Below are 26794 nucleotides of genomic sequence, written 5' to 3'. Positions count from 1 at the left end.
TTTTCTTAGAAGATCAGCCGTAGAAATATATGACATGAATGTGCACCACAGTTTTATCTATGGAATTCAAATAGGTTTACCAAGATTTCCACACTTTGTTTCTGGTACATGTGCATGTGCACCTGCACATGCTCGCACGCACAGACACGCACGCATGCGCACACACACACACACATACACATAAAAATATATATTCTTTTTCATGTGAAACATGCCATTTTCTTAAAACTTATATTTTTTATCAACCAAGTTTGCTTTCTGTGTGATTCTTCTGTTCAGACATATAAACTATAATTAATATAAATGTATGCCATAAATCTTACAAAATTATATGAATGATCATTACAAACAAATGTATTTAGTACCTATTTTGTAGATAGCCCATTTCCTCTGAGCATCTACATTTTTCTCTACTTTGTTGCCCGAAAGCAAGTATGTTGGCTTCTCTCCTAACTTTTTATTCTTCCAGCCAGAACAAAAGTTTTCAAAAGTAAGATAATTAAGGGTCCTTAGGACCAGAGAAAGTGATGTAATGAAGCATTCGCTCAGAAACCTGGCTTCTGGACCTACGATCTTTAAATAACTAGTGAGAAAGACTGGAAATTCCCAATAAATGCTGCTGCTTATGGAAAATTACTTAATCTCTTCGAGCCTACTTTTCCTTCTTATAAAAGTAGGGGATTATATAATTATAAAATAGCTAAGTACATTTTAAGTCTTCTCGTTCTAAAAATCTATCATTCAAAGCTCTTAAAAATAACCTTGAAAATTGAGATTATGTGTGTTTACACACACACACACACACAGTGAAAGGGGAAGGAATATACAGTATTTTATACCAGGACTTCACAAGTACATCATTATCTAGACCTTTTTTTGGTTCCTGAAAAGTTTCAGAGTGGCGTTCGCCCAGCAGGGGGAGCTCTTCTGAGAAGCCAGGTTCAGGAAAACGTTGCAGCTACTCCCACTTGGCCTCCAGGCGCTTCAGTTCGGATACAGGGCAGTGTTTGGGGCCACCACAACCCAGCTCAACTGGGGACCCAGCGGAATTTGTAACCCCCGCTGGCTGTCCGAATGGTGAAGGCATTGCCCTGGGGGAAAGCGAGGGTGCGGATGGTGCTGTGGCTGCGGATGGGAGTGCTGAAGGAGCCGCCTTCTTCCAACTCACTGTGGCTCAAGTTGAGCGCGCTCCGGCTGCAGTCTGTGCGCAGCCCCCGGAAGCTGCCGTGCAGGTGCCCCGGCTTGCCTTCGCTCTTCGCGGGCTCCGGCTGTAGCCGGAGGCGCTTGGGGTCGCGGCTCTGCAGCGCTTCATCGCAGCGCTCGGAAATCTCCCTCAGGATGGCGTCCACTTCCGCGCAATCCTGCCCGGTAGCACTGAACAACTCCTCCAGGCTCCTTTTGGCTGTCGCCTTGAGCAGGAAGGTCTCGGCTGTCGTTCCGCGATCCCGGGACTGCGTGATCATCAGCTTCTATAAAAGATGGGGAGGAGAGCCAAGCTGGGGCCGGCTGGACTCCCCGCGCACTGGGCGTGCAAAGCAGACCCGGGTGCCTCTCGAACTCCGCGGGCTTAGATGCCGGCTGCAGGTGGCTCAGCGAGCTCTCAGCAGCCACCGTCCTTCTCTCAACGGCCCTGGGTCCCAATTCTGGGAACAGGGTGGGAGCTTCATAGGAACATTTCCGACGTCCCGCAGTGTCCCACACGCCCGCACCCCACTTACATCCAGCACCGAGGCCAGGTGCCGGGTCCGACTGGCAAGTTCCTTCAGTTGCACGTTCCGCTCTTTGAGCGAGGCGATCTCCTCCTGTTTCTGGGTCAGTGTCACGTGCAGCTGCAGAAGAAGACCCAAACGTTATGAGGTAGGCCACCGTGGTCGGTCTCATCTGTATACTTGCATGAGTTATACCAGGATCCTAACATCTAATCTGGAACTGGAGACCCAAGGGCACTTGCAATGGTGGGAATAACAACGTTTGTTTAGTTGCCCTTTGTTTTTACAAATCACTTAGACAAAACGTATCTCAATCTTCAGTGTAGCATGGTGGTGAAGAGTACGGACTTGGGCAAGAAGCAGATACAGGGTCTGCCTCTGAAGTTCAATCTTCCTATACCTCAGTTTCATAACCTGTAACATGGGGTAGTAAGGGTATCTTATTCAGTGGTTGTAAGTATTAGAAGAAAAAGTAAATCGATAAGCACAATACCAGGCGTATAAAGCCTTCGGTAAATACTGGTGTCCTTATTAAAAATCAATCTGGGGACGCCTGGGTGGCTCAGTTGGTTAAGCGGCTGCCTTCGGCTCAGGTCATGATCTCAGCGTCTTCGGATCGAGTCCCGCATCGGACTCCTTGCTTAGCGGGAAGCCTGCTTATTATCCCTCTGCCTCTGCCTTCCACTCTGCCTGCTCTCTCTCTCTCTCTCTCTGACAAAATAAAAAATCAATCTGGTCGGGCAGGATTATTCCCACTTACTAAGGCTGTAAACAGGAGAGCCACTGGAGTACGTGAAGCACTGGTCTGTCCACTGGTTGGGACTTACACCCGGGCACAATCCCGCTCCGGCAACCCCCATTTCCACCCAGAGCTCCATACCCTATCCCCAACCCAGGATTCTTGGCGGCCAGCCCAGTGCCCCTACTTGGTTATTCTCAACGAGTGCGTCCCCCAATGCCCTCTGGTTCTGGTCGGCCACCTCCTTCCAGTACTGCTCAGGCGGGGGCACGTCCGGAGGGCGCAGAGGCGGTGACTGCAGGGCCCTTGGGTCCAGCGGCGGAGAGAGACAGGGCCCAAATGGCAATACGTCGCAAGGAGAGAAGGGGAAGTCTCCACCGGCCAGAGGAGGCGACATCAAAGAGGATGAGTCTGAGGAAGAGTGGGAGCTAGGTTTGCCGCCTCAGACTCGTGCCTGGCTAGCTACAGAGACACAATGCCACGCCTGCCTCGCCGGGTGTAGGGTTTACGTAAAGACTTAAGGGAAGCACCCCTCACTCTGCAATCCCTACTTTTTCCCAGGCTCTTTTTGATATCTTCTTCATACACAGCAGGCGCTCCATATATGCCTATCGAGTTTATCTGAATTCAAACTCCATGGCGGCCACGGCAAGCCTGCCCCAAGTCACACAGCTCCGCCGTTCTTTACACGCCCGTCCCCCCAACCTCTCCTTGACAGCATCACAGAGTAGGGCTCCCTCTCCGAGAACTCAAAGCGTTAGACTGGGAAAGCGCTATAAATTTAGCGATTCATCTCCATTAGAAAGGGTGTTGTCTCATATTTATGGAAGAGCCGGACCCATTGGCGAGTTACTGACGATGTTGACAGGTGCTGCGTTTACCGCCTACGCGACCACGAAATCGAAGTCTGAACTAGTTTGATTTGCGGAGTGGGGAACGTCCCCGCCTCCCTTTACTTAACTGCAAGGAGACTGCACTTGCCTGCAATGAGACTGTCCACTGTGTCTCTGAAATCCTGCAGATCGAAGTCCGCTGCCGTCTGCAGAGAATGGTTCTGAAATAAGCCAGAGGTGTAAAATAGTTAACGTCGCGTCCAACAGGTCTGAAGCGCTCCCCAGGCGGACGGTCGCCCTCCCGGGCCTGGCAGCAGGTGTGCACGCACCGTGGTTCCGCAACCGAGCCTCCTACCTGAAAATCAAAGCCCCATCCCAGGCTTGGAACCCAGCAGGCTTGCATTGCAATGGTGAGGAGCGGAACAGTCGTAGCAAGGGCCGAGTCCCCGGGGATCCCGAAGAGCGCCGAAACTGTGCGGAGCTGTGTTTGCGGCGGGAGTCGTCCTGCGCTCAGCGTAGTGGCCGGGCGTCCGGCAGCCGGCCGCCCGCAGTCCCCGCGCCGTCTCATTGGCCCGCCACCAGCCAACCAGCTGCCTCCTCACGTGAAGCCCGAGGCGTTCCTCCAGCTCCCGCTGAACCTCTCGTTCAACTTACCTCCAACACGCCAAGGAGCCTTGCCCTAAGGTAAGGGAACAGGTGTGCGCCCGCTCGGATTTCCCTCCCAAGACCTGACGGCGTGCAGGGGCGTCCAAAGAAATAACGTAAGACCGTGTATCCGGCCGAGGCTCAGTCGCAGCCAAACCACCTTCTCCCCAAACAAGGAGGGAAAGGGTAGGCTATGATGAGGGAGCAGGCGTGCTATGGAAAGTGCTTCTGTTCAGTGGGCAGCAAGCGTGGCCCCTTATTGCTCTTCTGTTTCTCAGCAAGTCACAGTCCACTTTTTCGGTACGGTGGGAGGCACCTCCCATCTCTTGAACTGGACGCTCTTCCTAGGTTCCCGCAGTGTGCCTGGCTGCGTGACGCCGAGGGAGACAGTGGGAGGCCCTCGTATTCTCTTAATTCGTGGACATTTAGAGTTGACAAAACTCTTTTACGCAGAGTTCCTATGTTAATTCTCACCCAATGTAGGAAGCACGCAGGGCCCAGGAAGTGATCCCTCCCCGTTTGATGAAGAATCTGAAGCTTAGAGAAAGTGAATTGCCTAAAGTCACCCAACTAAGAATTGGGGCTCCTAGAAGGATGGTAACTATTTCAATCTTCTTTCCTCCATACCTCATTGCCTCTAGCGTTTATCTCTTTTTTAAGGAAAGCCCGTCTTCCAATGAAGACAGCACTGGGGAAGAGGAAGGAAATTTCTCGAGGCATATGGTGTGGGGGAATGCATCCAATATGCCCATCAGAAATGCCTATTCTGGGGCGCCTGGGTGGCTCAGTGGGTTAAGGCCTCTGCCTTCGGCTCAGGTCATGATCTCAGGGTCCTGGGATCGAGTCCCACATCGGGCTCTCTGCTCAGCAGGGAGCCTGCTTCTCTGTCTCTCTCTCTGCCTTCCTCTCTGCCTACTTGTGATCTCTGTCTGTCAAATAAATAGATAAATAAATAAATCTTAAAAAAAAAAAAAGAAATGCCTACTCTACTGCTTCCAGTATTGTTGATTCCTTTGTGTTACTCATACTTATTTCCCCGAAGCCCTTCTCCACTTTTCAAATATTGCTGAGAAGAGGAACTTACTCTGACCCTAACCTTGAAGAAAGTACAAGTATTAGCTTTCCTGGAGCTTCAGTCTAGGAGGCCTCAAGCACTAGTTGGGAACTGAGGCTATAAGGGTGGAAGGAGCTTAGAAAGGGCCAAAGCAAATTCTGAAGCACAAGTTCTGCCCTGGTTGAAAGACCCAGAAACAAGACTCATTTTCCAAGGGCTGAAAGGTCTTCCTCTTAATAGAGATTCAGCCAAAGCCCTTACCATGAGCAGGCTTGAGGCTAAGTCAGGAACTGGGGCCCAGGAAATGCTTCCTCCCATGCTATCCCAGGTCCTTGGCTCATTCTGGACCTCAAACGAACACTTCTCAAGTGCTTCCTCTGGGCTCATCTTACCCAGCAGGAAGGAGGCTAGGAAATTTGACCTGAGCGCGCACTGGTCAGGGTCTTTCCAGGGGATCTTCCTCTAAGGGATGTCTTTCCCTTTCTACCAGCTGTGTCTCTCCCCAGGAAAAGTCCTGGACCTCTTGGGCCATCTCACATGAGCTCTATGCTTTGAATCCTAAACTTTGAATCCTACCTTCCCAATTAGATTTAAAAATCTGGGATTTTTCCAAACCACAATGGCAGCCAAAAAAGGGGGGGGCTAATACAGAACATGATGTGAAATTTAATTTCTAAATACTTGAGCAAAAATTCAAGAAAAGCTTGCATGGTTTTCATGACTTGTAAAATAAACATGTTGGAGTAAGACAGTGAATGGGCCTCTGGGTCGGTTGAAAGATGCTCAAGCATTGTCTTTCCTTATTTGAGCATCCAGATCTAAAGAGAAAAACAAACCAGCCTCTGCAGGGCAATGCCCACTCTCATCCCTTGCCTTACCCACTCTCTGCTTTCTGTGGCCACCTCCCCTGACTCCATCTGGGCTCTTACCCAATTCTAAAGGCACTTGGGGAACTCTGGTAGGCGGTGTTCTTCCACCAATCTCAGTTCTCGGAGGTGGTCATATCTTCTGGAGTCTTCAGTGCTGGACATTTCCCCCGTGGACCCATGCCCCCCAGGACCTCCTGCCAGGAAGCTGGAACTGTCACTCCTCCTGTAGGTTGCATCTAGCTAAGACCTCCTGTCCTTCTGGGCACTTCACGCCCAATCGATGGCCAGGCAGGCTTCTGGCATCCCAGACACCAATGCTGGGAGGTTCCTTCATCAACCTGGGGAGTGTCAGCCCTTGCAAGTGGTATAAGTGGGGTGGGAGTAGGGAAATCAGCTTTTAAGGAAAAGAAAAAGTCAAATACCTCTTTGCCCCATGAGGGTAAGTGACATGAACCTTTGCAGGGGGGGAAAATGACTTTTTTAAAGTGCCCAAATGCTGAAGAGCCATCTCTGCAGAGAGGAACGTTTGCTGTCAGATCTCTTCCAGAGTTCTTTGTCCTTCGTCCCTCTTCCTCTAAATGTAAACGCTATTCGTCTTTTCCAGTCTTCATGGAGTAGTTACCCGTCAATCTTCACACTCCTTTGATACCAGGGAATGAAAATTGTTAGTGAACGGCCGGGCAGGGATGTTGGGAGCAGGACAAGTAGCAGGTGCCCTGCGCTCCATTTTGCTCCCACCTACTGGCCTGGCTCCTCCGTGCTCAGTCTCCAGATTGCTTTGTCACAGCTCCAGGGAATAGGGGGCGGGGGAGAACCGGAGACCCCTTCCCTGGAGGAAAATCCTCCCGGTGAGCCCCTCTGTCCCAAATTGGTCAGAACAGCTCTGAGAATACCGCCGACGCCACAGACCAGGAGGGAAGAAGTTCCGATCCTCAGGGCTGAGATTCCGGCACGACGTCTGCCCCCACTAGCTAAATCTGCCTGCGCGCCGGCCCAAGATGAGCCTCTGCGGAAAGGAACCCCGGAGTCCCCAGTCGGAATTTGGGCTGTTGGAGGCCGCCTGGCTTCGGGAGTTAGGGGGAGATACCTGCGAATCGGTCAAGTCACCACTAGGCGGCGCGTCGGACCCGAGTAGCGAGGAGCAGTCGGCGAGGTCCTGCAGGTCTATGGTGGTGAGGGCTGCGCGGGGAGAACCGGAGACACGCAGGAGGCGGGCCCTGAGTCTCTCCGCCAGAGCTCGCCACTGGCCTCCCGTCAGGACATTGGAGCCCCGGGGAAAAAAGTTCATCTGAGCCGCGCGTGCGCTACCCACCCGGCGCCGGGAACCCGAGGGATCGCGCGGGAGCCGCCAGGCTCACCTGGCAGCGCCGCGGGCTCCGCGTCCCGGGGATCTTCGTATATCGCCACTGGGCTGCTGCCGCTGCAACCAGGAAAGAACTTCCGCGGAGGGGCGAACTAGCCGAACACAAAAACCGTGAGCATGGGTCAGCCTTCGGGCCCCGGAGCGTGCGGACCCTGCCTGGCACCGGCCCGCGGCCCCACCTTCCTCTCTAGCTTCCCGGGCTTGACGAAAGGCCGGCCCCCCAGCTCCAGCATCCTGTTGGGGCAGATGCGGTCGAAGGCTCGGCGTCCCGCCGCGGCGCCTCCGCACGGCTGCATCCTGCCTCCCCGCCGGCTTCGGCCCAGGAACGCGGTGCTGGTTCTGCGGCGGCAGTGGCCGCGGCCGGAATAGCGACCCACAGTCAGCGCCTCGCCTGGCGCCTGCAGGGGTAAGCGCGTGGTCGGGGTGGAGGCGAGGGGGTGGCTGTAGGGGTGCGGAGGGAGGGCCAAGAGGAGAGGGAAGACTGCCGCGAGGGAGGGGCGGCTCGCGCCTGAGCGCCGGAGGTGGCGCCTTCAGCCCCGGACAATCTGCGCGCGGGCGGAGGCGTTAAACCCAACCTGGCAACGCGGCTTCCCCCGGGAGCGGCGAGCGCGGGACCCGGGCCCGCGAGCGCCCTTTTGGGGAGGGTTGGCGCCGCTGCCTCCAGGCAGCACCAGAGTGGGGGAGGAGTGGACGAGCCCCACTGGTCCCTAATACCGCCTTTCCCGTTTCGGATAGCAGGGATGGGAAAGTTAACTCTTTCTTCATTTTTTTACCACCCCCAGCCGTAAGGCGCGAAAGAAACGCGGAGTGACACTCGCCAAAGTCCGACTCCGGCATTTCACCGCCCTGTAGGATTTGGTGCGGAGGTAGAATAAGATCGGGGACCGCCGCAGAACTGCCCCCAGATTACAGAAGACCCTTACGCAAGGCTGGTGGTGCACTTCTGGTCTTGACTCACGACTTGCCTTTGGTTTCTCTTTGCCTGATGCCTAGAAGCGCTCCCGGTTCCCCTAGCCCCGCACTTCCCCGGGCAGCTACTCCTGCATGTAGCCTTTAAAAGAGAGTCAGTTAAGAAAAAGCGACATCTAAAAATGCTCCTCCCCTTTCGGAAAACGCCTCACTGCATGGTCCCAAATCCCCTAAAACCCCAGGCTCTTTCTCCCGAAAGCCTCATTTGGCCACCGCAGCATTTGGCCACTCTGTACACAGCTGGCCTTGGTCGCTCTGAGGAAGTCTTGGCTGCCCTTCCCAAGACCAGGGCCTCTCCCAAGAAGGAGCATCTCTAAATCCCTGGGTGAGGGGATCCCTCAGACCACTCTTAGATATAGCGAATTTGAATGGTCATCTGCAGTTACCTTGGTAACTTCCTATTGGTCACCTTGTTTGTGTCTTATACCAAGTAGTGGTAATGAAAATCCTCTTTTAAAGGGATATGATCCCTTTTTATTTCTCCTTGTTATCTGGATTAATAAAGGCACCTCTTAACAATGTTGGAGACTGTTCTACAATAGTAGAGCTAGAATAGACTTAGAGATTTTTGGATACATCTATAAATGGGGAGACCTGGTTGAGGTGAGGTCAGGCAGCTAGAATTGGTGTGGTATCACTGATAGATACCACAATCAATGGGGGGGTATCAATGATGCCCTCAGTGAGGGGCTCTGACTTCAGGGTCAGAGTACCTGAGGATTGGAACCAGGTGCTCCACCAGATCTTTAGGAAAAGCATAAAATTGGGGCACGTAGCTGGCTCAGTTGGTGGAGCATGTGACTCTTGATCTCAGGATTGTGAGTTCGAACCTCACCTTGGGTGTGGAGATTCCTTTTTTTTTTTTCCCTTAAGACTGTATTTATTTGAGAGAGAGCAGGAGCAGGGGAGAGGGGCCAAGAGGAAGAAACAGATTTCCCACCAAGGAGCGAGCCCGATGTGGGACCCAGCCTCAGGACTTTGGGATCATGACCGGAGCCAAACAGATGTCCAACTGTCTGAGCCACCCAGTCATCCCTGGATGACTACAAAAAATTAAGTTTTTAAGAAAAGAAAATCATAACGCTAACTTCAGTAGAGGTGCTATTAAAATGAGATTATGTAATGCAACTGGTGCTTGGTGTGGATAAATTGATGTTGTTGATGTTTTAAGGAGGCTTTTCAGTGCTCCTCCAGCCTCCCACAACCTATTCTTGGCTTAGTTCTGATTCCTGAGTAGCCTAGTAACTAGCCAGTCCTCCATCCCTACCTATCTTCCCAGTCTGTAAAAGGAGTAGGGGAGCTCTTAGTTGAGTTTTGGGAACATCTCTCACCTGAGTCCATTCCTGATTTTACAGAATAGGCTCCTTTTTCATCAGTGAATTCCAAAATGCAGAAATATAGCGACATTGTACATAAAAATGTGGCAAAAGGAGCTGGAGTAGCATGATTATAGGACTCCTAATCTGGATGATTCTGGAACCAACTCACCCATATCAGTCTTGGCTGAGTGATGGAGTAAATGTTGGTGAAAACAACTTCTCCCCCAAGTCACACTTTTGTAAAAGAGCCAGTGTTCCTGAGGGCTCTAGATATTTGGGGACTTGGGTCATGAAGATACAAATTTTCCTTCTCCTTTTCATCATCACAGACCAGCTTTTTCCTCAAACAGCTTGGGGATCACCATTTCCCCATCCCTGAGCCCAAGTCTAAAAATTTCCTGGAGAGCTTAACACATTAACATAAGGGGAGAGAAGGGATCTGAGGGCCTCAAAGTGGTGCTCCTGGTGCTGGAGAGTACCTAGAGGGTACTTGTGAGGAAAGGTGTAAGGAAGAGTCTCTAAATTTGGTTTGAGTTTGTTTGCTTTTCATTTATGCATATTTGTCCTACATTTAAATTGATTCTAAATATAGAGGAACATGACAAGGTTGTTCCCCCAAAACTTAAGTTTTTTAAATCTTTCGGAAAATTTGAAAAGACAGTGCAATGAATAACAGGTTTGCCTCCCAATAACTAACATTATCCCTTTCATTCTCCAAGGTTTTCTCTTTTTCTGTGTAAATCCCTCCCCATTATTATACAGGCTGACAACAGTCTTCACGTTTTGAATATTTGCTATATGCAGGGACCTGTGAAGAGGGATTTGTATGGAACATCTCATGAAACCCATATCTCCGAGGCACCTGGATGGTGCTGTTGGTTAAGCATCCAGACACTTGGTTTTGGCTGAGGTCATGAACTTAGGGTTGTGAGATGGAGCTCTGCGTCAGAATCTGCGCATCCTCTCTCTCTACCCCCACCCCAGCCCCTCTCCAAGATAAATAAATAAAACTTAAAAAAAAATCCATACCTCCATCCTATCAAATAGGTTATTGACCTTCCTAATTCTACAGAAGAGACTCGTGGGTGCGTAGAGATGAGACTTGCTCGAGCACTCCAGAGCCCACTTGTTTCATCATGATTTTTTACTACCTCAGCATCTCCCTTATGCATTACAACAGCTCTATCAAGATTGTCAGGCTCAGAGAAGTGAAGACATTGGCTGGAGGTGACAGAACTGAAATTCCACGGCAGCCTCACCACAATGAGAATGAAAGTGAGGAGACTGCTGTGGAGTTAACTCCAGCAAGCCTAGGTCTCATTTTTTTTAACATATATTTTATTTACTTACTACAGACAGATCACAAATAGGCAGAGAGGCAGGGAGAGAGAGTGGAGGAAGCAGGCTCCCTGCTGAGCAGAGATTTCCCCAGTGGGCTGGATCCCAGGACCCTGGGAATCATGACCTGAGCCAAAGGTCTCATTTCTTGACTCAGTTTTCCCACCTGTGTCACGACTGGAGGCAGGGACTGTGCTGGCTCTCCAAATATGTTCTCTATAGTCTCTATTGATTGGAACGCACTGAGTAGATAATGTGTCTCACACCTACCTCAGGAAGAGGGGTTTTTAAAAAGCCTTTCCACAAACCTGTAAGTGGGAGAAGTTGGGCAGTGTGGCTCTGATCACCTGCCTTCAAATCCTGATTGCTCTAGACCCTGTGGTCCAGGGTCCTTCTCTGAAAAATGGTATAACACATGGAGTTTTTGGAGGATTGAGACAATGAATGCTGACCACAGCACCTGGGACATTTGAGCACCCAATGATGGCCATGATTACTGTGCCATTGTTCTCCTGGTCTCACCTGCAGCAGGTGTAAGACAAAAGTGAACTGTTGAACCAAGTCATTGCGGGGTAAATGGGTTCTATTTGTCATGGCCAAAACAGCCTTCATTTCCAGCATCTGTTAGTTGTCAGAGTAGGTCTTGCTTTGCCCTAGCTAGTGGGCATACGTGGTTCCCAAAGCTTCCCAGCTAGGCATCCTGTGTGTCCCCATCCCTCTAGACCACATAGACTGCTGTGCATTCTATTCAGGTTCACACCCCACCTTCCCTTTGAACCTCTGGGCATGAGCAGTCCTCAGCCTCCTAAGAGGTCATGGGATACAGGTCTACAAGTGACCCTCTGGCATCTCAAAGGAGCTGGTGCTCCCGCATGGATACCTAATTACAGGGTAGGAGCCAGGGGGGCAGGACCCCTCTATTCACTACCTGTATCCCCGTCTGCCTTTACCCTCCCTCCCCACAGATAATGCAGGCAACAGCATTCAGACAAACCAAGACTGATAGCCCGTTTATTGGGGAACGACTAAGGTCTGTCAGGTGGGCTTAGTAAAATAAATAAAGGAGGAGGCGCTCTTATTATACACTATTTACAACCTGCAGGATGACCTCGTGACCAGCTGGGAGCCATGAAGTCCTCTAGGGACCAAGACTGCTCTCCTTCACAGCAATGGGAGAGGTCCAGCAGTCGGGCCAGGGTAGACAGACAAATGTGTATTTCATTTCAATTTCGGAGACAGGCTGCACTTCTCTAGGATCTGGAAAGGCAGCATATGAGTCAAGGAGGTCTCATTTATGGCCACTAGTAGCTGCAGCTTGCCCAGGCAGTCCTGCACTGCGGCCTCGGCGTGCCCACCTAGGCCCAAGTCCACGGGGCGCGGGAGCTGTAGCATACGGTCAGCCAGCGCCAGGCAACAGATGGCCAGCAGGGAGGGAGTATAGCTGGTGAAGGCATAGTCGGCCAGGCTCAGCTCTGCCACACCACGCGCCAGGGCTTGAGCCTCCAGGGCTTCTGATACCTCAGCCTGCCCGGCCTCCACACGAGCGTGCGTGAAATGCTCCAGAAAGAAGCTGATGGTTGGCGCGCCCAGGCTGAAGTGGAGTTTGTGCAGCACGATGCACTCGAGGTTGCAGAGTTGTTGCCGAGAGAAGGCGCCGCAGCACAGGGCCAGGAGCTGCTTCACACGCGGTGGGTGTACCTCCACCTGCAACACAGGAACGCCCAGGCCCACCCCAGTCTCAAACTTGGGAGGAAACCAGGACTCCCCCCATCCCTTCCAGCCAGATAGCTGGACCTTCTCCTCTCCCTTTCTTCCACTTTAATCGCCTGGAGTGTACTTTCAGCGCAGTTTCTCTAACTGTCCAGCTAAAAAACGTTTGAGAATTTTAAATGTTCCCCGCCCCCCAGAAGTCTAGAATAGCAGGGCTACAAAGTGCTGTTGGGATTTACTTTTGAGACTGACTCCAGCCTATTTTAGGGGTCCATGAGGGGGCTGTTAGTGGGGGTGGGGGCCATTACTGAAAAGTTAAAGCTGTGGGATGTATAGATTTGCAAATGTAGGACAGAATAAATTCAGAGCGCCCAGCACTAAATCTTGTGCGCCTGAAAGCCGGTTGGTGGCCAGAGAGTCTCCGTGAGTTTGGCTGTCCCCCAGACCCCACGTGGAGGTACCTGTTTGCAAGCGATGAGCAGGGACGTGACCCCAAGCAGCTGGAAGCAGTCTGCAGCCACAGGCGTGGTGGTAAGAAAGCGGTCCAGAGTGTTCACCGTCAGGCAGAGAGATTCGAAAGAGAGGTGGAACTGGCGGTGCACTGGGATCAGCCAGCTAAGCAGCTTACAGCGGGATTCCGCCGTTACCTGCGGGGAGGGACGTGGGAGGAGGACCCGTTGAGCCTAGGGCAAGGAGGGTCTGCAGAAGGAACCTGCCAAGAAAACTCAGGGAGATTCCCTGGAGGAAGGCACAAAAAGGGAAGATCTAAATGCGGTGGAAACTGGGAGACACTGGACGGTGCTGCTGCGCGAAGAGTAATGGTCGGGCCAGGACCAGGAAGCCTTGGATTCGTACCTAGCCCTGTGCCAAATGTGTATACATATTACCCTGTGTAATCCTCTCAGCAATTCAGTGAGGGGAGAGGGCCACCACTTTGCAGATGAGGAAATAAGCTCAGAATTGTTAAATGGCTTGCCCGGGGTCCGGAGGAGTCTAGAACCTAGAAACTGTCTTCGCTCCTCTGCATTCTACCGCGTTTCCACTAACCAGTATGGAAACTTGGGGTAGGTCACTTAAGCCGTCCAGGCCCCAGTTTTCTCCATTTGTAAAATGAGGCTGGAGGCCCGGCCCTGTAAAAGCCCCTTCCCGCTAGGGTCGCGAAGCTCCGTGCCCCGGGGCGCGTCGGAGGTTAGACGGAGCACAAGAGGAAGGAGCCCGAGAGGGGAAGAGGAGCGGGGGTGGGGACCTCGCTCTCCCAACGCCTCACTTGTGGCTGCAGCGCCAGCGACTCCCGCGGGTGGAAGTGGCTCTCCCGCGCCTTGCGGAAGACGTAGCAGCTCTGACCGTAGTCACGGAAGGTCTGTAGATCTAGCTGCGCAAACTGCGGGGCAGGAGCGGGTAGGGGGCTGCAGCCTAGCGCCGCGGATGCTGCGGGACTGTCTGCACCATCAGACCCGGAGCTGGGGGACTCGAACAGGTCGCAAACACCGGAGTCTCCGGGGAGCGAGCACGGGTTCAGCGGCTGCAGCGGCTGTTTTCTCCGGAGACGTGGGCGCCTGCTCTTCTTCACCGGGGCGCGGAGGTTCTGGTCGTGGTCCCGCTTCCCAGCCCGGGCGGCGGGACTCACGAGACTGGTGGGGCAGGGGGTCACCATGGTGCAGCCCGGTGGCCGCTCTACGACTCCTCGCGACAAACCGAAGGCGCGCTCCAGAGTCCGCAGTAGGCTGGCCAGAGCCGCGGCGAGTCCCTAAGTACTCGGCGGGCTCCTTACCCCCACCACACCCCCGGCTTCTCACTGGATGACTACTGAGAGGCACGAGGCCGCGCTTTCCCGGCTAAAGAACCGCTTTAGAGCAAGCTGCTGGCAGGGTGTAGCGTGCGCAGCCTGCGGCGGAGAGGAGGAGCTACGCCCGACCGAGCGCACCCGCCCTGTCCTGCCTTTCCGCGCGCGTCCCGCGTTACCCAGGTAACGGAGCCCGGGGTACGCCGAGAGCTGCGCGCGCCGCCCGGGGTGGGGGTGGGGAGGCGGTGGCTAGGTGGAGTGTGCGCAGAGGCCAGCCGCGGGGCTGGGCTGCTCCCGGGCCAAAAAGCTTTTTCTCGTCGCCGTCTCCCGGTCGAGGTCCATTTAGTCTTGCAAATGCTATCACCCCTCAGGCCGGCTGTAATTCAGGTCGGTAATTTGGTAAAGATCAGTTAACGACCTTTCAGGGCTCCAACTAGAACTCTGTCAGGACAGGAGTTTTCCTCGCTGACCCACACACGCAGTTAATTCTAATTCCATTGCTTTTGTAATTTTTGTTTTAGGCCAGATCCTGGGATCCAGTATCCCTACTTGCGCTGGTCTCGGGGAGCAGACCCTCCACACGTTCTCCTGCGCTGTGTATCAGGGAGCTAGTGCAGCCTCCCAGGCAGGCACTCATGCTCAAAACCAAAGACTGCCCCGCGAACATCAGACAGCAGGTCTCAACTCCTCTAACACTTGCTGCACACTTGCCACACCAAACCAAGTAAGCTGGAGCGGTTAAGGACATGACATAGTTGGAGCGTCGGATTACTAGCTTGATCGAATTGCTCACACCTGCCACGGGAGCCTCACGCTTCCTCGGTTTTTCCCTGCTCTCAGTTCTGTTCCTTCAGAAGCTCACAAAAGTAGAGCGGAAGCAGGAGACAGGGGAGCGCCCAGGTAGGAGGGACTGAGGTGGATGTAGCAGTTTCCTGAGGGCACTGCTGGGTTAGAACCTGGCCTCCAGTCTTGGTAGAAGCTGGAGGCCTAAGCCTGAGTGAAAAGGGGCACAAGTACTATGGAGTCAGATTTACAGGGACGTCACGGTGGCAGGAAACCCACTAGACCTTCAGCCTGATGAACTTTCCAGAGGCACTCCCAGAAGTGAGGTTGTTAGGTATCCCAAGAGCAGGTTCAGCCATTCCCACCTCATTTCAAAAGAAAGCTGTGGAATGTATGTCATCAGATTGAAATCCCAGTCCCCAGAATTTGGGGAGTGGGATTTTGTCTCTTAGAGATGCAGGAAAGAGAAAAGAGAAGGATTTGGGGTTGTGGTCAGTTTTACTGCTATTTCCCTGTAACTCTGAAAAAGGTCTTTAGTCTCTCCACCTAAATAGTTTCATTTATCACTTGAGAGATTAGCTAAGAACCACCTTTCTTTCAAAATAGAGGTGCCAGGACTTGCTGTCTCCTCTCAAACTGTTGTTGGGGAACCATTATGGGTTGAGCAGGGAAATCTGTGGAGAGGGGTCAGCTGTCAGACTTTTTCCTTGAGAAGCTTTCTGGATGAGAAGGAAAGACCTAGAAATTCTGATTCTTCTCATCAGCCCAGATGAGCATGTGGTACAGAGCACAAAGTCAGTTCCCAGGGTCAGAATTGTCACTCCCATTTATTGGTCATCATGGTCTAGCTATTTATCTTCTCAGAATCTCTGTTCTTCATTTGTTAAAACTGGTTATTAATACTTGTCTTGAGGACCAAGTGAAATACGTTGAAAGCTCAAAGTCCCTTTAAAATATAAAACAGGGGGTTACATTAAAGCCTCCATTGGGAAGTCAATATTATCATCCTGGAGATATTCTGAAAAAGCAGAAAGATCATTTTATCCTCATGGATGTGAGGGTAGTGTCTGTAGTTAGAATTAACTCCCAACAGATGGTCCCTGAGCTTTGTACTGATGGATTTACTCCTCAGTATTTGTGGATATGACTGCCAAGCCTGGTCCAAGACCATGATCAAGGCTGCATGGGTCCTGGGGCTCCTGGCTGGCTTTGGTAGAGCATGAGACTCTTGATCCTGGAGTTTGTAAGTTCCAGCCCCAGGTGGGTAGTATAGTTTACTTTAAAAAAAAGCACACACACACACAAAAGCCTTTTTTATGGAGAGCCCAAATAGGCAGAGCAGCAGGTGGAGGGAGAAGCAGAAGCAGTCTCTCTGCTGAGCAGGGAGCCCAATGAAGGGCTCAATCCCAGGACCCTGGGAACATGACCTGAGCTGAGGGCAGATCCTTAACTGACTGAGCCACACAGGTGCTGTCCTTCCCCTGCCCCACTCTGCCCCCCCCCCAAAAAAAACCTTTAAAAAAAAGGCTGCATGGGTCCTTCCCTCATAGAGCTGACACTCTAGTGGGGGAAGTTTAAAAAAATGATTTGATTTTAAAAATGATTATGATAGAAGACCTTCTGAATAAAATACAGGATACCCAGTTAAACAAATGTCAGATAAATTTTAGTATGATCATGTCTTAAATAGTGCATGGGACATTGCAGTGTCTTATAGGTACATTAAATGTTTAGAATTTACCTTATGTCATTGAAGAAGCTTTACCAAGATAGAATCTGCCTTTTGGGGGCGCCTGGGTGGCTCAGTGGGTTAAAGCCTCTGCCTTCGGCTCAGGTCATGATCTCAGGGTCCTGGGATCGAGTCCCACATCGGGCTTTCTGCTCAGCAGGGAGCCTGCTTCCTCCTCTCTGCCTGCCTCTCTGCCTACTTCTGATCTCTCTCTGTCAAATAAATAAATAAAATCTTTTTTAAAAAAAAGAATCTGCCTTTTGTCTTAAAAGATTATTCTGGCCGAGGTTTGAACAATGGATTGTAGGAGACAAGACTGGAGCCTATTTAGGTGCAGTATTTGTGGTATGAACAATCCAGTGCAATTTAAGGCCTTATTTTCCCTATGAAGGGTCTTTAAATTTCTCTTTTCTTGTCTGAGACCTAGGTACAATGCACCTTTAAGGCACTAGGTAAATCTAAAATACTTTAAAGGTGTAGAACTTAATTAAGCCCAGGCTTCTATAATGAAAGCTACTTAACCATGATTTGGCCCTGCTTATTTTCAGGTGTGGTTTTTGAAATCTGCAGGATGGATAATTGAACTGAAGTTATCTTGTTGTTTTCTTCCAGTTTGACATTCCAGCCTCAGTTGAAAGCTCCCACCATCATCCTGCCCCAACTCTTGGACTGTGATGGAGGTAGGAAGAATACATTCACTAACAGTACCTTGTTTAGCAGAGTAAGAGGGTTGTGCTTGGTACTTAGAGATGGACAGCTTTGTTAGTGCCTCAAATGGTCGTTAAGCTCACTTTATATTTTAAGTCACTAGAATTTATATGTCACTAAAAATTATATTTACTATATATGTTTTCTATTAATGTTCTTAAGTGCCCAGATTGAGAAGTATTTAAGGTATTAAAAGTCAGACAAGCTTTTCTGGTATTTAGTAAAGAGCAGGAATTTTTTTTCTTTCTTTCTTTTTTTTTTTTAAGGATCTTATTTATTTGAGAAAGACAGTGTGAGTGCAGAGAGGGAGAGGCAGACTCTCTGCTGAGCACGGAGCCTGATGCAGGGATCCCAAGGACCTGGGATCATGACCTGAACTGAAAGCAGACACTTAACAGACTGAGCCACCCAGGTGCCCCCAAAGCAGAAATTTTCAACACAGGTTTTTTTTTTTTTTAAGTTTTTATTTATTTATTTGACAGAGAGTGAGAGATCACAAGGAGACAGAGAGGCAGAGAGAGAAGGGAGGGAAGCAGGCTCCCTGCTGAGCAGAGAGCCTGATCCAAGACTCGATCCCAGGATCCTGAGATCATGACCTGAGCTGAAGGCAGAGGCTTTAACCCAATGAGCCACTTGGGCACCCCTCACCAGATTTTATTTTTTATTTATTTATTTTTTTTTTAAAAGATTTATTTATTTATTTATTTATTTGACAGACAGAGATCACAAGTAGGCAGAGAGGCAGGAGAGGGAGGAGGAAGCAGGCTCCTCACTGAGCAGAGAGCCCGATGTGAGGCTCGATCCCAGGACCCTGAGATCATAGACCTGAGCTGAAGGCAGAGGCTTTAACTCACTGAGCCGCCCAGGCGCCCCCCTCACCAGGTTTTAAAGCCAGACTTTTGACTTGCACATCTAAATGTCCACTAGTAATTGGCACCACTAGAAAAGACCATCTCTTGGTTAACTGCTTTTCTGCTGTTTTGCCACTTGCCAGTTCATCAAGATTTCAGGGCGCATACTCTAGTGCATTGCTCCTTCCCTCGTGCATACATGTGCTTTCTCTCCCAACTCACACCCGCCAGTGGCATGCTGCCTGGCACAGGTGATACTGTGTAGTGGTGATTAGCTCCTGCTCTGGAGTCAGCACCTGGCTTAGCATCCCAATTTTGCAACACGCAAGCTCTGTATACTTGAGCAAGTCGCTCAACTTTTTTATTCCTCCATTTCCCTGGCTGTTAAAAAATAATAAGAGTCTCCTAGAAAATTGTTGTGAGGATTAAATAAGGCATATAGTGTGTGCATTGAGTGCTCAGTGTGAGTTAGAGGCTGCTCTTAGTACATTTTTCTCTAGCTAAGGCATGGCTATCCAGTGTGGCTAACATAGGACCTGCTATAATTTTGCTGATCGACATAATATATGATCAGAACTGGGCATTGGGAAGAAGTCAAAGAGGAGTCAGCACAGTAGCCTTTTGCTGGAGGCCAGTCCAGTCTCCAGCTCTTCTGAAATAGGGGAGACTTAGTGACTTGTTTTAGTGGGCCTTGAAAGAATCTCTTCAAACCAGGATGATAACCTGATGCTCTCTTCACTGCTTTCCCTTTAGGTGGTAGAATTGCCATGTAGATCAGAGGTGTCAGGAGGGAACGGTCCTTATGATAATTCACTCAAAACAAGAAAAACCCAAACTAAAAGCATCATGAGATATTATCTTATATGTAATCTGATAGCAGTCTATACTTTTGATAAAAGGCTGCAGGGAAATAGGGCTCATATGTTTTTGGTGAGAGTAATTTGGTACAGCTGTTTTGGAAGGTAATTTGGCAAGATCTGTAAACATCTAAAATGAATGTAATCTTCAGCTCAGCATTTCTATTCCCAGATGCTTATTCTATATCAATGCAAAATTACTTTATAAAAAAGGTATTTATCACAATGTCCGTGTTAGAAGTAAAACATTGATAGTGTGTAATAAGGGACATCTAAAACACAGAATATTATGTGGCCACTAAAAAGAATGAGGTGGATGTTTACAGACTGATGTAGAAGGATTTTCAAAATAGAGTGTTAAATAAAATAAAGCAACGTGCAAAGCACTATGTCAAATATGTTGCCACTGTGTTAAAAAAAATATATATATATACACGTATGTCCTTATATCTGCATGGAATTTCCCTGGAAAGATACACAAGAAACTGGTAACACAGGTTGCTTTGGGGAAGAAGATGTGGGGGACAGAAATAGAGAGGAAGGGACTTTTTACTGTACTTTCATTGATCTTCTGAATTTTGAACTCTAGGTATGTGTTTCCTCTTTTTAAAGATAGCATTTTTCATATGCAGATGGCTTGAAAATTAAAAAGCAAGGAACCTAAGTGATTCCTGAAAAATGATTTTTGCTATTACATGTGAAAATCGGCAGGGCTGGATACACTAGAACAGGGTCTGCGCACTCTGGGAGCAAAGTTACATCACTTCCTAAGTGAGACTATCGTTTTGGAAGTTGGATTCCATCAGTGAACAGAACAGACAAACATCCCTGTCTTCCCGGAGCTTCTGGGGGGGTGTGGCAGTGCAGGGAGAGACACGATAGAGGGACTGGGATGCTGGAAGTGCCACAGACAGGCTTCATTATTTAATATGGTGGTCAGATAAGTGCATGGGGAAGATTTGGGCAAGAACTCGAGGAGGTAGGGGAGTTGGCCACATGGGCATCTGGGGAGAAAACATCCTAGCCAGAGAAAATAACAGTGAAAAGGCCCTGAGGCATGAGCAGGTCTTCCCTGTGGAGGAAGGTGGACAGTGTGGCTGGAGTAGGAGTGACAAGGAGCAGCAGATGACATCAGAGAGGTAATGGGCCGAAGCACACAGGAACTTGTTACTGCTAGCAGTTGTTGACTCCTTATGCTTTGTCCTGGTGCACAATTATTTATCATAGCATTTAGCCGTCACCTCAACTGTATGGGATAGGTACAGTTACTGTCCCCAGTTAACATATGAGAGAATCTTGAGCAAGGGTAAGGAACTTGCTTGAAGATACAGAGCTAGTAAGTGGAAAATGGGACTTAAACCCAAGTCTATGATTCTAACCTGGACTTTCACACCTATGCTGTTCTCTGTTTATTAAATGTTAAGAGAGAGCCAAGAAAAGTCTTTGAGGCCCCCCTTGGGCCACTGCTTAGAAAGGAGAGTAAAGCTGAGGGGACAGATTCCTCAGAAGATGGAGGAATGCACAGAGAACTTTCTTATATAAACCTTGGAGCCTCTGTGGTGTTGTTTAGGCAGAATTCCCTGCCCAAAGTACATGCCAGGAGGTACAAACTGAGCTAGCACTGGGAGTGGGGAGCAGAAGTAAGGCTTGGAGACTGAAAGAAGTGTGAAGCCATTTGGAGTGTGAGGACCACAGACTGTCTAATTTCTATGAACCAGTCACCTCTTGGGAGGTGCTTACCTAAGAAAGTGGTAAGAAAGTGACAGTTGGCTTAGTTTCTCACAGAGAGCACGAGTTTCAATTGTCTGGAGAGGGCAAGTTCGATTAACTGGCAGCCTTGCTGGGAGTGCAGAGAAGGTCTCCGAAAGCAGCCTGGCTGGAAGAATGAGGGAAACTGGTGTCTTTGTCCTCAAATAGTGACTAAATAGATTGTTAAAAGTTCAGCTTTCAGGGCGCCTGGGTGGCCCAGTCGGTTAGGTGTCTGACTCTTGACTTTGGCTCAGGTCATGATCTCACCATTGTGAGTTGGAGCCCCGTATCATGCTCCCCACTCATCAGGGAGTCTGCTTGGGTTTCTCTCTTTCTCCCTCTGTCCGTCCCTCCCCCTGTGCTCACACACGCTCTCTCTTTCAAATAAATCTTAAAAAAAAGAAAACAGTTTAGCTTTCTTTCCAACTCCTGTTCCTGGTGTGAACATATATTTCAAAGGAGTAATAAATCTGAGACAAACCAGTAATGGAAGATTTTTTTAAAAAGGCCTCCTGTTACTAGAATTTAACTGTACCCAAATACAGTAGTCCTCTTCCACAGTCAATATTTGACGAGTGTCCTCTAAGTGCTGGGCACAGCTCTGGGTTTGCAGCAGTGGGTAGGACATACAAGGCCCCTGCTTGCACAGAATGGGGAGGGGAGAGGCTGAACATAAAACCATAAACAAAATATAAACGTTTTCAGACCATGCGTTATAAGTTCTGCACAGAGATTTGAGTGTACTTTTCTGGAGTGTGAGGGGGTGCTTTAAATTGGTTGGTCAGGGATGCCTCTTTGAAGAGCAGTTCTTCTGTTCTGCTTTTGTTCACAAGCAAAAATATATCTGTTTCTTTTACTGTTGTGCAAATCCGTTCCCTAAGCGAGATTTCTCATAATTCTGCTTATGTCGATTTATCATCATTTGGGGATCAGTATTTTCTGGTGGGGTGGGACTCCTACACATGTTTAGATTGTAGTAGTTAAATTCTCCTAAAGTAGGTCTCTTGAGGCGATTTGCAAAGAAGTCAGTGTGAGGATGGCCTCACTGTATACTGTGAATTTTTCCCAATGAAAGAGAGAGTTCATACATCTCTGTGTTTGTTCTTGTTGCTTTTATTATTTTAAATGATGAGGCTGCAGCTTGCACAAAGGTCTTGTATGCCCTGTGTTTAACAGGGGAATCCTCTGTAAGATAACCTCAGGCTTCTCTGTTAAACTGGGAAGATCTATCGGGTCTTTTTTTTCCTCTATGACACAGAAAACAAAAAGAGCAGCCATTAGTATCTTCAGACTATGGTAAAGTAACCTCCTGTCCCAAATGTAAAACGAAGCTGGTCCTATTGAAAAATAACAAAGGGAAAGGCTGAAGGGCAGTGTGTAATGCACCTGCTCGAATGTCCGATCACAGGGTGTGGATGAAAACAGAGCAGCTGTTGAGGGCTGCCTAGTCAGTCATAGGTTTCTTAGAATTTATAAGAAGGGGCACCAAGGGCCTGCAGTTAACAAAAGCTCTTAGCAAGTAGCAGGCTGCCCTGTTGAGAGGCAGGATCCTCTCTCTCAGAGTGTTCAGCTCTGTGGATTTGGAATGAATGGATGCAGGGGTTGGATTTTTTTTTCTTCCCATATGGCAAATCTGGATGCTAAAGTTGTATCCATCAAGAACCATGTTTTGGGGCTCCTGGGTGGCTCAGTGGGTTAAAGCCTCTGCCTTCAGCTCAGGTCATGATCCCAGGGTCCTGGGATCGAGTCCCGCATGGGGAGGGGGGGGTCTCTGCTCAGCGGAGAGTCTACTTCCCTTCCCCTCTCTTTGCCTGCCTCTGCCTACTTGTGATCTCTGTCAAATAAATAAATAAAAAAACAAACAAACCACATTTCCTAGTACTTGGAAGAGACCAATAAATGCTCCATTTTCCCCAACATTATAACCCATATTTCTGTATTATTATTTTATCTGTGGTTTCTATTTCATCTTGGAGGAATATATATGTGAACCATTTAGGAAGCATCTGTATTGTTCTAGCTCTCCTGTATTCTAGATTGTAACATTAGCATTGAACTCAAAGACCAATTGGAGGTTGTATTTCTGGTGGAACGCACAAAACCATTCTAACAGGGAACTGCGAAAATTATTTTCACCAAAGTTAAGCATTTAGACAATGTTCCCGACTGACTTTGGTGAGGTACAATCACTGTAAAATATGTAGGCCTTCTGGAAAGAGCAGTGACAGTCACATGCCCCCTTTGCTCCAATACGGCAATCACAGTACTCATGGTGAGAGTACATTTCATCAACCAGTGTTCATTCAGGGTCTGCCCGAGCCTCGCCTGTTGACTTTTTCATCAGTGACATTTATTGTATATTCCTAATTAGAAAATTAATCCCTATTTGTTACAATAAAATTAGAAAAATTTTTAAAAGATTTATTTATTTATTTTTTAAGAGGGTGGTGAGGGGAGGGCAGAGGAAGAGGGAGAGATGTAGACTTCCTGCTGAGCATAGAGCCTGAGACACCGGGTTCTGTCCTGGGATCCTGAGATCATGACCTGGGCAGATATTAAGAGTCAGCCACTTAACCAACTGAGTCACCCAGGAGCCCCCAAATTAGAAATTTTTTATATTGAATAGAGAATTTTAATATTTTTGTAATAGAAAACACTAACATTGTGGTATGTGCTTTTACAGTAGCTGTGTATATATTTAAACACACACTATATATATAGATATGTATATGTATATGTTTTTTTGTATACTTTTTAAAAATTTTTATTTTTAGTGATCTCTACACCCAATGTGGGTCTTGAACTCATAACCCTGAGACAAAATTAGTCCTCGTATATTCATTGCCCTAACAACTAAACCTATATTTAATGGCTGAATGCAACAAAGTTGAGTTTCTTGCTCTCAGCCCATTCCTTGCTGGTCAAGCTGTTGTGATCAGCTTTCTTTCAGCAAGAGTTAAAGTTCAGAGCTGCTTCTTTAAGTTTGAAAATCACAATCTTTGGAGTTGTACGCTATCGACCATGTATACAGGAGCGGTAACTTGGTAAATTTGCAGTGGTTCACTAGAATGTGATACATTTTTACTCACATTCCCATTGATGAAAAATACAATCACATGGTCCCAATAATCCTATGGTGACTGGGAATACGGTCTCCTTGTAGGTCCAGAAGGAGGAAACAGTGTAGCCTATGTATTGCATTGTCTCTGTCCCATCACCTTTATCTCATTTAACATTGTATCCTGACATTTGCCCCAAATCACTAATTATCTTATGAAATCATGATCTTTTAGTAGCTACAGTTTTACCTCACATGGACATACCATTCTTTACTTAGTTAGGCATTCCAAGAAGTTTTATATACAGTGACCTACATCCCTTGCTCCACAGTGGTTTTCTAAAGTTGGGCAGTCTGCCAATTCCCTTTGGGATGTCCAGTATGTTGGCATTTATTTAGACATGTTAGGATGCTAATGTTAAAAGTGCAAAGGAAATTTTTCTCTCTGCCTTAGCACAGACTTTTATAGTTGGCAACCACAAGCAGAAGGGCAAAGCTACTTAGGTCCCCAGAAACCCCATCTTTTCTTTAATAAATGGAGTATTTTCTTCCCCTATTACCGTAGTATTATTTCTCTTTATTCATACCGAGTGTATTTCCCTCTTTCCTAGGCAGTTTTTTTTTTTGTTTGTGTATTTCTTGAAACCGACTAATCTTAGATTTTTAGCATTTAGTTTCTTGCATTTTGCTCTATATTTTAGCTCCTTCCCTAATCCTTCCCCACCCCGCCCTCTCCAAGGTGCTGGTCTTGCCTGCCAGTGTTACCAGTCCCCTTTGCCCACAGGGACTCTGAATGAACAGAGATATCAGCCAGGTGGGGAGGAGAGGGCACTCACAACCAAGCTGAATAAGACTTGCTGATAGTAATTTTAAGCAGAGGGTGGTTTGAAGCAAAGTCCTAATTCCATTGTACAGTTAAATAAAAATCGTATGTGTATATCCCCACTAGTTTCCAAATTCTGTCTTCCACATAGAGATTAAGTAAGTGATTTAAAAAAAAGTATCCCCTCTCTGGCATTTTGGAAGAGTGCAGGTGACTTGTCTTTGAAATCCTTATCCTAAAATGACTGGTTCTAAGTCAAAATCTGTGCAACTTTTGGGTTTACTAGTGTGAGTTAGGAGAGAGAAAACATAGTAAATCCACGTGCACTACAATTTGGGCCATGGCTGCCTCACTCACCTTTTCTCATTTGTTTTCTGGAGGCTACGCTAAGATCTTTTACAAGCAGCCTTTCTCAGTAACAGTGAAAAAGAATATTGAAAGAACTGGTATTTGAAAACTGGGAACAGATGCTTTTAGTGGCACTGATGCTTTATTTTATAAATTCTAAGCTAGAGCTCTACTAATAGCTAGTTTGACTTTGTCCTGGCTTCGTTGTCCCCAGATCAAGTATCCTAGTCATGTGAGGTCTCTGTGTTAGAATGAATTTCACTGGTTAGACAGCTACTCTACTCCTTACCACAGTTATATAGCAATTCCTTTTCTGTATGTTCTCAGAGATTCTTAACCTGAGCTTCAGGCTGCCCAAACCTAATTTTTTTTTTTAAAGATTTTATTTATTTGACAGAGAGAAATCACAAGTAGACGGAGAGGCAGGCAGAGAGAGAGAGGGAAGCGGGCTCCCCACTGAGCAGAGAGCCCAATGTGGGACTCGATCCCAGGACCCTGAGATCATGACCTGAGCCGAAGGCAGCGGCTTAACCCACTGAGCCACCCAGGCGCCCCTGCCCAAACCTAATTTTAAAATCTCTTTCTTCAGCCCTTCTAGAAGTTCTTTTTTTTTTTTTAAGATTTTATTTCTTTATTTGATTGACAGAGATCACAAGTAGGCAGAGTGGCAGGCAGAGAGAGAGGAGGAAGCAGGCTCCCTGCTGAGCAGAGAGCCCAACTTGGGGCTCGATCCCAGGACCCTGGGATCATGACCTGAGCCAAAGGCAGAGGCTTTAACCCACTGAGCCACCCAGGCGCCCCCATTCTAGAAGTTCTTAAGGCTGTCATCCCATAAGCCCTGCCCCTCTCCTGGCCCTATTTTTCTTAGTGCCAGTTAGTTTGTCCAAACTAAAGCATACTGCCTAGTTAGTTCTGAAGTCTGGCACTTGGGTGAAATTGTCTTCTGCACCTCTGAGTCCGGCTTTACATGTAGATTGGTCTCCCTACTGTCCAAGTGGCATATTTGGCAGTGCTGTCTTCACTGGAATGTGACTCTTATTTGAGTCAGCAGCAAATACTTTATGTGTTTTTTAAAAAAATTTATTTATTTTAAGTAATCTCTATACCCAATGTGGGGCTTAAACTCATGACCCCAATATCAACACTCCTGTGCTCTGCTGACTGTGTCAGCCAGGCACCCTACTTTATCTGTTTTTGTTTCAAATTCTTGCCTCCCTGGTGGATTTCTTTTTACCAGGTTCTGGTTTCTTGGACAAAAAATACAATTTTCTCACCTGAGGTCCCAGTGAAAGGTCACATCTTTCTTAGTGTATTTATCTTCTTTTTCATTTGTATAATTCATTATGATTTTCCCAGAGGAGTCACCTTTTTTCAGCACCTCATCATAGTTTTGCTTTGGTCAAATACTTCCAGGAGATAGTATAGATAGTTTCATCTATAGGTGAACTATTAGTAGATAAAGACTTTAATTATTTAGGGGTGCCAGGGTGTTTCAGTCAGTTAAGCATCTGAGTCTTCATTTTGGCTCAGGTTGTGGTCTCAGGGTCATGAGATCAA

The 26794-nt window shown here is 48.2% G+C and overlaps 2 protein-coding genes and 2 long non-coding RNA genes across 5 annotated transcripts in view; 2 read left to right on the top strand and 2 right to left on the bottom strand.

Annotated features, from left to right (window-relative positions):
• Positions 1-217: 217 nt before the first annotated feature.
• MCIDAS (multiciliate differentiation and DNA synthesis associated cell cycle protein) lies at positions 218-7508 on the bottom strand (the record flags this gene model as incomplete). 2 transcript variants are annotated; one of them, XM_082726006.1, is made up of 7 exons in its annotated part: positions 218-1469; positions 1719-1829; positions 2636-2859; positions 3430-3502; positions 6937-7028; positions 7208-7304; positions 7392-7508. In XM_082726006.1, 7 exons carry the CDS (start codon positions 7506-7508, stop codon positions 1029-1031), a joined length of 1155 nt encoding a protein of 384 aa, XP_082582132.1. In that variant the 3' UTR covers positions 218-1028. The 2 variants fall into 2 exon arrangements, with proteins under 2 accessions (XP_082582132.1, XP_082582133.1); XM_082726007.1 differs by lacking the exons at positions 6937-7028; positions 7208-7304; positions 7392-7508 and adding an exon at positions 3637-4688.
• On the top strand, positions 7036-9304 carry LOC309862290. The gene is made up of 2 exons (XR_014310403.1): positions 7036-7618; positions 7995-9304. It is a non-coding gene; the product is annotated as an uncharacterized lncRNA (long non-coding RNA).
• Positions 9305-11821: 2517 nt separating this feature from the next.
• CCNO (cyclin O) lies at positions 11822-14477 on the bottom strand. The gene is made up of 3 exons (XM_082726008.1): positions 13816-14477; positions 13010-13195; positions 11822-12542 (listed from the first exon to the last, which is right to left on the bottom strand). The coding sequence occupies exons 1-3, from the start codon at positions 14200-14202 to the stop codon at positions 12057-12059; spliced, it is 1059 nt and encodes a 352-aa protein (XP_082582134.1). The 5' UTR covers positions 14203-14477; the 3' UTR covers positions 11822-12056.
• The window catches only part of LOC309862289, a 39827-nt gene continuing 27380 nt past the window's right edge, over positions 14348-26794 (top strand). Inside the window, exons 1-3 of the long non-coding RNA XR_014310402.1 lie at positions 14348-14514; positions 14853-15055; positions 17456-17523. This is a non-coding gene — a long non-coding RNA (uncharacterized lncRNA). The remainder of the gene's footprint in view (positions 14515-14852; positions 15056-17455; positions 17524-26794) is intronic.

This window comes from Mustela nivalis (genome assembly GCF_964662115.1).
Source record: "Mustela nivalis genome assembly, chromosome: 3".
NCBI classification, from domain to species: domain Eukaryota; kingdom Metazoa; phylum Chordata; class Mammalia; order Carnivora; family Mustelidae; genus Mustela; species Mustela nivalis.
Note: the sequence above shows the minus strand (reverse complement) of the source record. Positions and strands in the feature narration are given on the sequence as shown.